The 9,656-nt window shown below is 60.5% G+C and overlaps 1 protein-coding gene across 5 annotated transcripts; it reads right to left on the reverse strand.

Annotated features, from left to right (window-relative positions):
- Positions 1-504: 504 nt before the first annotated feature.
- Positions 505-7,868, reverse strand: ADCYAP1 (adenylate cyclase activating polypeptide 1). 5 transcript variants are annotated; one of them, XM_064507268.1, is made up of 7 exons: positions 7,597-7,868; positions 6,586-6,693; positions 4,654-4,788; positions 4,109-4,204; positions 3,187-3,324; positions 2,519-2,633; positions 505-1,443 (listed from the first exon to the last, which is right to left on the reverse strand). In XM_064507268.1, the coding sequence occupies exons 1-7, from the start codon at positions 7,653-7,655 to the stop codon at positions 1,441-1,443; spliced, it is 654 nt and encodes a 217-aa protein (XP_064363338.1). In that variant the 5' UTR covers positions 7,656-7,868; the 3' UTR covers positions 505-1,440. The 5 variants fall into 5 exon arrangements, with proteins under 5 accessions (XP_064363338.1, XP_064363337.1, XP_064363341.1 ...); XM_064507267.1 differs by having other exon boundaries at positions 505-2,633; positions 7,597-7,866; XM_064507271.1 differs by lacking the exon at positions 7,597-7,868 and adding an exon at positions 7,435-7,590 and having other exon boundaries at positions 505-2,633.
- Between the last annotated feature and the right edge of the window lie 1,788 nt (positions 7,869-9,656).

Raw genomic sequence — 9,656 nt, forward strand, 5'->3', positions numbered from 1 at the left:
TCGTGTTGCATTTTCATTTTTTAGGGTAGCCCAGTAAAATTTTAAATCAAAGAAAGATGCTACCAGTGCCAACAGGTGATGCTATGAAGCACATTATCGCATACAGAATGTTCATTAAAAGAGGATTAGGTGAAGATCTCATCAAACATACCAGCTCTGTTTCAAATTAACGGCTTCTGAGCACAGGAACTGTTAGAGAGCTGGGCTGTAGGCACTGGCCGGTTTGATTTGCATATTTTAGAAAACATCATTTAGCTAGCGTGCGTGGAGGTAGACTTCTGCTTCAGAAGTTCTGTTTAATCAACTCCAACAGAGGAACAACCATCAGTAAAAATGGTAGAGGTTATTCGAAGATAACATGTGGAGACTTAATAAAAAGGTATCCCAGATGTGAAAAAGTTAGAAGAATGCTGCTTAGAAATAAACTAATTAAACACATTTTATAATGAAGTGCAGCTTTCACTGTTGGATTCTAGATTACTCTCCCCCAAACATTAGACGAAATTGCATTGTTTACAAAAATTTATTAATACAAACTTTACACACTTTATATAACAGTTATCAAAGTCCTAGTTATAGATATCATGTGTGTAATAATACTTTAAGTTCTTTTTATATTCATTTGCACACAAAATAAGTTCTCCAAGACTAACATCTACCTAAGCTATCACTGCATCTCAAATCTGCTCAAATTTTGGTAAGGCTGTTGGCGTTTCTAAAAAGTATACAAAGGATAACCTAGGTGATCACTTCGAAATGCTTGCAACTAGCCACGGAACTCGAGCGGAGAAGGTCATAAACAAAACGCCGAGAGAGCCCTATGCCAGTACACCACAGCCGACACAAACACAGCAAACTCTGCCCGTCGCCGAAGAACAGAAGAAGTACGACTAAAACGCAAGCCGATGTGTTGCAGCATCGTAGGGCCACTGAATAGCCATCCGCGAACTCGTGGCGATTTACAAGGTGAAGAGAAGGCACGAAAGCTGCAGCCCGCGCCCCGCCGAGCCCCCCCGCCGCCGCCGCTGCCCGCACGGCCGCTGCGGGCGGCCCCAAAGGCGGCGCAGGCAGCGCGGGCGGCGCAGGCAGCCCGCAGGGCGGCGCGGGCAGGGCCGGCAGCGCCGGCAGCCCGGACAGGCGGTGTCGGCAGCGCAGGCAGCGCCTGCCGCCGGGGCTGCGGGGGCGAGCCTCTCCCTCCGCGGCCGCGCAGCGGGGCGGGAGGAGGAGGCGCGCTCCTGGCAGGGCTTCCCCGCGACCTTTTGGGGGGATCGCTTTCCCAAGCAATCGTCGTCTTGAATTCGGGGCTCGGTTTGTGTCTTTGGAAAAAGACTCCGCTAAGGTTTGTGGGGCGAGCTGGAAGGAAGCTTGTACCTACGTGTCCTCCTCCGCCACCTTCCCGGGAGGAGGGACGGGGCGAGCCCCGGCTGCGTGCGCCGCTGCTTACTGTCCCCCGGGAGCAAGGTAAGATAGGAGTCCGTACATAGAGAGATGAGGTGAAAATGGTTTATCTCGTTAGAAACCGGACCACAGGTGAACACTACACATTCTTTTATGACAAAAGTTTGTTTTATGAAATAAATTTTACTAAGCAATAAGCCAGAATGTAGAAAAATACATTTTACCTCCAAACTCAATAAACAAGGAACAAAAACTTTAGTAATAGTGCATAATTATTTAGTGGTAGCTACAACAGGGGTTCCTAAACTTTTACAATAAGAGCTTGCATAAAACAGAACAAAGGAGTGAGAGAGCGTTCACAATCTTTTTTTTTTTTTTTTTTTTCCCCAAAAGAACATAATCCAAAAAGGTGACTCAGGTGGGTTAAACAGTGGATGAGAGGCGGGAGGGGCTACAAGAAAAAACAGTCAAAGAAAAGAGCAACTCCGACCGAAAAATGCCAAGGCGAGAACCCTGCCCGTTACACATGATGAGAAGCATGGACAGCACTGGAGAGTAACACACTGTACTTTGCATCCAGGTCCAGTACCGAGCTGCCGGGGCAGTTGGGTAGCGGATCGGAGGTGGGGTGGCCTCGCCTTGCCTGCGCCCCGCCGCATCGGCAGCGGCACCGGCAGCGGCACCGGGCGCGCCCCGGGGCCGCCCCTCGGCTCCTGCCCGCTCTTCCCAAACGGCCCCTCGCTCCGCTTTGGCTTGTTCTGCAACTCTGCCCGGCCAGCCAGGAGAACAGCGCACGGGGCTTGCTATCCCAGCTGCTGGGTCGGGATTTAGGAGGTGGAGGGCTGTTTTTTTGGTTTCTGCTTTTTTTTTCTTTTGGGGGGGGGGGTGTCGCTGGGGGATTTTAACTGTTTCTCCCTTCACTAGTCAACAGAGATGCACAATTTGGATCGAGCTGTTGTTTTCACCACAAGAGAATTATCGTCTAAGCTCATTGTTCGAGGAGACACTAATACAGATACAACTGGAATCAAAGAAAGCAGAAAGAAATCGAAATCTAGAGCAAAGGGGACGGGGCCCCTTCAGAGAGGCTAGTGGCAAAGGAGCCTGCCTTGAGACTCACCGGGGGAAGAATCTGCTTCAGCAATTCTCCCAAATCATTTTCCTCATAATCCCCTGGGAGCAGGGCATCCTTCTCTATGTACAGTAGCAAATGGTGAAAATTAATGTCTTCGACCCTGTCGCGGATAAAAATACTATCCTTTTAATTTCCGTTACAAAAATAGGAGTAATATTCAAAACAATGATTGTCTTTTTTTTCTATTTATTTTATATAAAAACATAAACAGCTCAGGCGAATTCTTGTTCTTGTGCAGGCTTTATATGAAGATTTGTTCTTTAGTATTCGTAGTAGTATTTATATATATATATTTATATATTATATATAACTTAATGATTGGTCCACAAAGTAGATCTGTGCGTTTCTCTAGTGCTTTTGTACAAAAGAAAAACAATATTATTATCAAAATATTCATTTAATGGCTTTACTTCATACATAAATACATGTTTAGATAACACAGGAGCGGTGATTGTTCAGTCAGTTTGGAAATGACTTTTGTTTTTGTTTTGTTTTTTTTTTTGTTGGGTTTCTCTCTCTCTCTCTCTCTCTCTCTCTCTCTCTTTCTCTCTCTCTCTCTCTTTTTTAGGACTTTGTATACACAGGAGTGGCTGGTTACTCATCGCTACAAATACGCTACTCGGCGTCCTTTGTTTTTAACTCTTTGTTTATACCTTTTCCCCAGGACGGCTGCTAAGTATTTCTTGACAGCCATTTGTTTCCGGTAGCGGCTGTAGCTGTCCGTGAAGATGCCGTCTATGTGCCGCTTGCTGAGCGGTTCCGCCTCGTCCCCCAGGCCGCTGCTGGCACCGCTGCAAGGGCCGAGAAGCACAGCTGCATCAGCGGGGGCCGCGCCGCCCCGCGCCGCGCCGCGCCGCGCCGCTCCGCCCCGCGCCGCGCCGCGCTGCGGGAAGGCGCGCGCAGGGCCGCGCCGCACCGCCCCCCGGCGCCGCTCGCCGCGCCCGGTGCGGGGCCGCCGCTGCGCCGCGCGCAACGCGTCCTGCGCCGGGAAGACAAAGGAGCCGCCCGCACCGCTGCCAGCGCCGGGGCGGCGGGGAGCAGCCCGCCCCGCCACGCACCACCCGCCGCGGCGGGGCGAGGGCTCCGCCCGCGGCCTGCTTGCAGCGCTGGTTGCAGCGGGGCGCCGCGCTCGCCTCCGCGGGGCCGCGGGGGGCCTCCCCAGGAAAACGGGGAGGCCGCCCAACTTCTTATTTTTAAATAACCCGGTTGTAAAAAATATATATATAATATATGTGTACACATATATACACGTATCTGCGGGCACACCTCAAATCCGTACGCGCGCACAAACCGGGCGACCGCGGCGAAGCGCGGCTCCGGCAGCTCGGCCCCCGCTGCCCCGCGCCGGCCGGCAGCCGCGGCCGCGCAGTTTGGGCAGCGGGAGCCGCCCGTGCCCGTGCCCGTGCCCGTGCCGGCGCCGCGGCCGGGCTTCGCCCCGCCAACCCCCCCGCCGCCGGCGCAACAGCTCTCCGGCGCGGCCCGCGGAGCGTTGCTGCCTCCGGCCGCCGCCTTTTAAGCAGCTACTGCAGCAGCAGCAGCGCCCACCGCGGAAGAGAAAGGGCAGGAGAGCCTCACCCGACCCGCTTGGCCATCAGGGAGTGCAGGTATTTCCTCGCAGACAACTGACCCAGGAGTTTCCTGTAGGCTTTGTTGAAGATCCCGTCGGCGTGCCTGGGCGGAGGGAGAGCCCGCACATGAGCGGCGAGGCCCGGGGCCGGGCTCCGCAGGGATGCGCGCAGCCCGCGTCGGCGGGCACCGTCCCCCCCGCCTCCCCGCCGGCAAGCCGCGGTCCCCCGAGGCCCCCTCCCCACCCAGATCCTCCCGCCTGCGCGCTGAGCTCCGCGCTCGCCCCGCGTCTCTGCGCTGTTCCCAGGAGCAGCGCTCGCCCTCCCCGGCGCGGCTGCCCCCCGCTGCCCCCCCGCATCGCTGGAGGTAAGGCGGCTTTTCCCTTTCTTCTGGTCTTTGCTCCGGCGGCCGGGCAGCAGGACGGGACCCGTGTATTCCGTTCGTTTTTTTTTCCCTTTTGCTTGTTGGGTCTTTTCTCCCCCCAGTCGGTTCGGGCAGACCCGTTTTGCTCCCGGCTCACAATTCACGCCCGCCACCCCGCCACTCGCAGTCACCTCTTTTCCGGCGGGTAGTACAAGGTGTACATCTCGCCTATCATGGAGGACGGGCTCGCTATACCGAGGGGCTCGTGGTCATAGGCGAAGTCCTGCAGAGTGTTCCCGTCCTCGTCGTAGACTTCATCCTCCAGCCTGCAACGAGAGCAGCGAGGGGAAGGAGGCAGCCGGGCGCGGGGCTCTCCGCCCGCCCGGCCCCGGCCGCGGCTCCCGGTCCCCCCGGCGCCGCCGCCGCCGCCGCCGCCGCCGAGGGAGCGCACACGGCGGCCCCGGCAGCCCCGGCCCCGGCCCTCCCCGCGCCCGCCCGCCAACCCGCTCCGCCGCTCCCCATCCCCGCCCTCCGCGCGGGAGGAAACACCCGCCGCCAGACGCGGTGCAAGAAGGAAAAAAAAAGAAAGAAAGAAAAAAACACACACGCACCCGCCCCCAGCCCCAGAAACAGCTTCAGCGCTGCCAGAGCCGCGGCTGGTGCTTTCCGCACCGGCTGCGCGCACACACACACACACACACACACACACACACACGCACACGCACACGCACACGCACACGCACACTCGCACACATGCACACCGCGGGGGCCGGGCCGCGGCGCAGCAGCACCCCGACGGCGCCGGGAGGCGGCGGGCTGAGGTGCGCGCCCCGCGCTGCCCCGCGCAGCGCCCCGCGGGCCCGCGTTGCGCGGTGTCCCTGCCCGCTGCGCTCGCCCGCGTTTCGCGTCCCAGCCCGCCTCCCCCCCGCTCCGCTCTCCGCAGCACGATGTAGGTCACGGCACGTTACAGGCAGCTATTTTTGCCTGCGCGTTAGCGGAGGTATTAATAATAGATGCCGCTCAAATGTCTCCCTTCTGCCAGCCCAGGCGCTGGGAGGAGGCGCGGCGGGCGCCTGGCGGCCCCCGCGGTCGCCCTGCGCCCCCCCCCCCCCCCCCCCCACCGCGGCGGCAGGGCAGGGGCTGCCCGCAGCCGGGCCCGACGGGCCCCGGTGAGGCCCGGGTCGTGCGAGGGCACCTCCAGCCCGCCCGAGGACACCCTCTGCGCCCAGCCGCGGCCCCCGAGGGCACCCCGGCACAGGGGGGTCCTCCACCAGCGCGCCCCAAAGCACCCCCAGCCCAGGCGACACCGGCTGCCCCCCCACACCCCGGGGCTAGCAGCACGGTGGGCCCGCGGTGCCCCAGCCTGCGAGTCCTGCGCGCCCGGCCGCGGCCTAGTGCGGGCAAGCGGCCGGTGCGACCCCGCCGGCGCCCCCGGCCCTGCCCCCGAGCAGCGGCTCCGCGCGCCCCCGGCTCCCCGGCGGGGACAAGACAGGCACCAGCCCGCGCTGGGGGCCGCCAGCGCCCCGCCGAGTGCACACATACGTATTTAAAAGAAAACCAATCTTGCCGGCCGCTTTCCCCCGAAAGGGGGGAACTACTCTAAATACAGACGAGGCGGGGAAGAGACTAAAACCCCGTAAGGTGCCACCCGCGTCCCTGCCGGCCAGGCCCCTCGGTGCCCGCCGCGGCCCGGGCGAGCTGCAGGAGAGCGGCGCGGCCCGGGGGCGCCCTCGGAGCCGCGCTGCCCCGGTGAGGGGCGGCCGCGCCGCGGCACCCTCCTGCCGAGACCCGGCGCAGCGGGACCGCCGTCCCGGGGTGACAGGGGGCCGCAGATCACCGGCGCTGGGACCCTGGGCACTGGCCCCTCTCGGAGTTAGTGCGGCAGCCTGGCCGGGCACCCCCTCCCTCTGTTATTCGCCAAGCCGGGTTTTTCCATCCCGCCGGCTCCTCTCCTCAGGTGGAGGGGGTTCACACACGGGCGAAGTGGAGGGGGCTTCGTTTCGTGACTCCCCCCCATTCCCCTTCCCCTTCCTTCCTTGCAAGTTTTGCCTTCCCTTAGCCAGCTCGGGGCAGCAGGGGCCTGCAGGGGTCCCGGAGGAGCCCCCGGGCGAGGGCGGACCTACCTGAGCGCCGGGTACTGGAGTCCAGCCGCAGGTGAGCAGTAGACGCTGCAGTGCATTATTATGCCATAGACCAGGAGTGCTAGGATCGCTTTGCTACACATTGCCACTCTGTGCGGGAGGGAAAGGAGAAATGCTGTCACAAAAAAAAAAAGGGGGGGGGGGACCGCGACCCACCAAGCCCCTCGCCGAGCCCGCCGGGGAGGGAGGCAGCGCGGCCTCTGGAGCCGGGCGCCGTCCGCAGCCGCGGCGCGGAGCGGTGCGGAGCAGCGCGGAGCTGCCGCCGCCCGCCCCGTCGGCGCCCGCCCGCCCCGGGACCGGCCGCGGGCGCCGGGCGAGCCGCCCCTGCCGCGCTGCGGGAAGGCCCGGCGAGCCGGCTTGTGTCCTTACCATCAAACTCTACACCCCCGGCACTAAGAGCGTTTGGCTGCGAAACTAAAAGGGTAGGTCTTAAAAAAAAATTTAAAAAGGGGGGGTGGGGAAATACAGCTGTCTCCCAAGTTGCGGCCGAAAGGAGTTAAAACCCTCGTGGCATCGCCTCTCCGGTGGGCGAAGGACCCGCGGGATGAAGAAGATGCAAAAGCGGCAGTTACTTGTTTGCTGATTTAAAGGGAATCCACTCCGAAAAGAAAAAGAAAAAAGATAAAGAAAAAAAGTTTGCAGGTAGCAGCACAGATCTGGAGTGGAGTCTGCGAGGGAAGGGACAGAGAGAAAGAGGGATGGAGCGAGATGTCGGCGGAGAAGGGAGCACAGGGAAAGGGGGAAGAGAGCGAGCGAGCCCGGAGGGAGAGAAGGAGGGGAGCCGAGGGCTGGCTGCTTGAGATGTTGTCTTCCCCAGATCTCTCCCCTCACTGAGAGCCTTCAGCTTTCTCCTCTTCTTCTCTTCCTGCTCGGTGGCTCCAAACTTGACCAGCCTTCCGCAGCCTTCCGTCTGATACGCAATTAGCAGCAAAATCTTTGCAAACACCCCGCTTCAGCCAGAGCCCTCTTCGTAAACATTTGCCTGCATGTTACCTTAGAGGACGGGCAATATTGTTTGTTACCCCCGCGGTGGTGTCCGGATTTTTATTCATGAATCAAATGCCTTTTTTTTTTCCCCAGTCACGTAATAATCGGGTATCAGAAAAGACGTCACCACCCCAATTCCTCAAGGAACACATTCTGTGTCGTCCTCAAAGATGAGCTTATCAGGAGTCATAAAGCTTCTCATAAACACCAACTCATGCTTCCCCCAAAATAAAAAAATAAAAAAAGCCCAAGCCATCCCACGAGCCCAAAAGGATGTCCGCCACGGCCGAGCTTCACCTGCCGTGGGATGGAGCACGGAGCGGAGGAGGGAGGCTGGGGGTGGGCTTGGGGGTCCCCCGGGCTTGGCCGCCCCACCCCCCCCGCTCGGCTCCGCACCTCTCCGCGGGGCCGGCTGCGCCCGCGGCTCCGAGCCGGCCCGGGGGCTGCGCGCAGGCGGAGCAACCCCAGCGCGGGACCCACTTTTCCACGGAGATTTGGGAGGGCGTCCTTCTCCCTTGCTCCCCCCCCTCTTTTTTATTGTTATTGCTGTTATCATTATGCAACGCTCCCCCCCCGGGAAAGCAGCAGTGCCGTAAGCGCTCCGCGTGTGCCGCCCGCCGCAGCCCCACGGCGGCCACGGGGACGGGCCCACGCGCGGCTCCCGGAGCCCGGCCGCCGCCAGCCCGGGGGCGGCGGGGGTGGCTTCCCCCCCCCCCGTCCGACCCCTTCCCCCTTCCCCGCCTGCTGCAAAGCGCCGCTGCGCGCCTGGGCACAGCGGAGCGCGCACACTGGGAAGAGGGAAGGATTGCCATAAGAAAAAAAAGGAAAAGAAAAAAAAGTTAATTTGCGGAGGGACTCAGGGAAATCCCTTCTCTGGGGAGTTCCCCGCCGCCGGGATTATTTTCCCCCAAGCGACGCGGTGGGAGGCGAGCGCCGGGCGAGGACCCCCGGGCGGCTACCAGACCCCCGGCTATTTCGCTCATCTCCGCGCTCCCCTCCCTCAGTGGTCGAAAGTCAGCCCTTCATTTCCGAGAATTACCCAAAGAAATACAGGCTGCAGGAGCCATTACTGCACATTTTAATTATTGGGATCATAAGCAGAGAGTTCAGGAAGCAGCAATAATTTAGTTCTCCTGTTTCCTATTTGAATGGTTTTGGTGTAACATGTTTAGATGAGTTATTTGAGCCCCAATCGATTTCTCAAAAACAACAACAACAAAAAACATACCATACAATTACGTTCCTATTATGGTCATTTAAGGTTTCCATATTTTCCGGAGGTAAAGGAAATTTAACGTGAATGAATTACTCTCTTAGAAATGGCCACTGACGTGATTACGGGGAAGGGGGACGGGACACGCAACACACAACAGGACGTTGTTTTAATTACTGCTCCGTGTCGGGCGCGTGAAAATACGGAAACGTCATGTAACCGGACAAAGTAACCGCGCAGGGCCCCAAGCCGGAGCGCCGCGGCGGAAGGGGGCATCGCCTTTCCCGGAGGCAGCGGGGCCGCGGCGGCGGCGGCGGGGTTGCCCGCAGGCGGGCGGCTCCGCGGGCGCGCAGCGTGGGGCGCGGCGGGCGCTGCGCCAGCGCGCACCGTCCGTGAACGGCGGGCGCCACCGCGCGGGCAGGCAGCGCGCCTGCGGCCGCCGCCGCCGCCGCGGGGCCCCGTCGGGGCGGCCGCCGCCGCGGGCGCAGCGCGGCCGGGCCGGGCCGGGCCGGGCCGGGCCGGGCCGGGCCGCGGGGAGGCTCCGCGAGAGCCGCTCCGCGGGGAGCGTCGGCGGCCGCGCATGGCGCGAGGAGCCGCGGGTGGGACGCCCGCCGCCAGGGCAGCGATGCCTCCGGCTTTCCCCCGTCGCAGACCCCCGGGTGTTGCCTCTCGGGGAGGGCTGGTTTTTCTGTTCTCCTTTGAAGTGACTCTGTGATAGCAGGTGTAAGTCGAGGCTTTTCTAGCCCCGGGCGTGGGTGGGTAACCTCACCGCGCCACCTTGACCTAGGGAGCGGGAAAGAAATATTACCTCTTCCCAGAAAGACCAGAATCGTGGGCAGCAGCTTTTAAAGCC

This window comes from Dromaius novaehollandiae, chromosome 2 (genome assembly GCF_036370855.1).
Source record: "Dromaius novaehollandiae isolate bDroNov1 chromosome 2, bDroNov1.hap1, whole genome shotgun sequence".
NCBI classification, from domain to species: Eukaryota; Metazoa; Chordata; class Aves; order Casuariiformes; family Dromaiidae; genus Dromaius; species Dromaius novaehollandiae.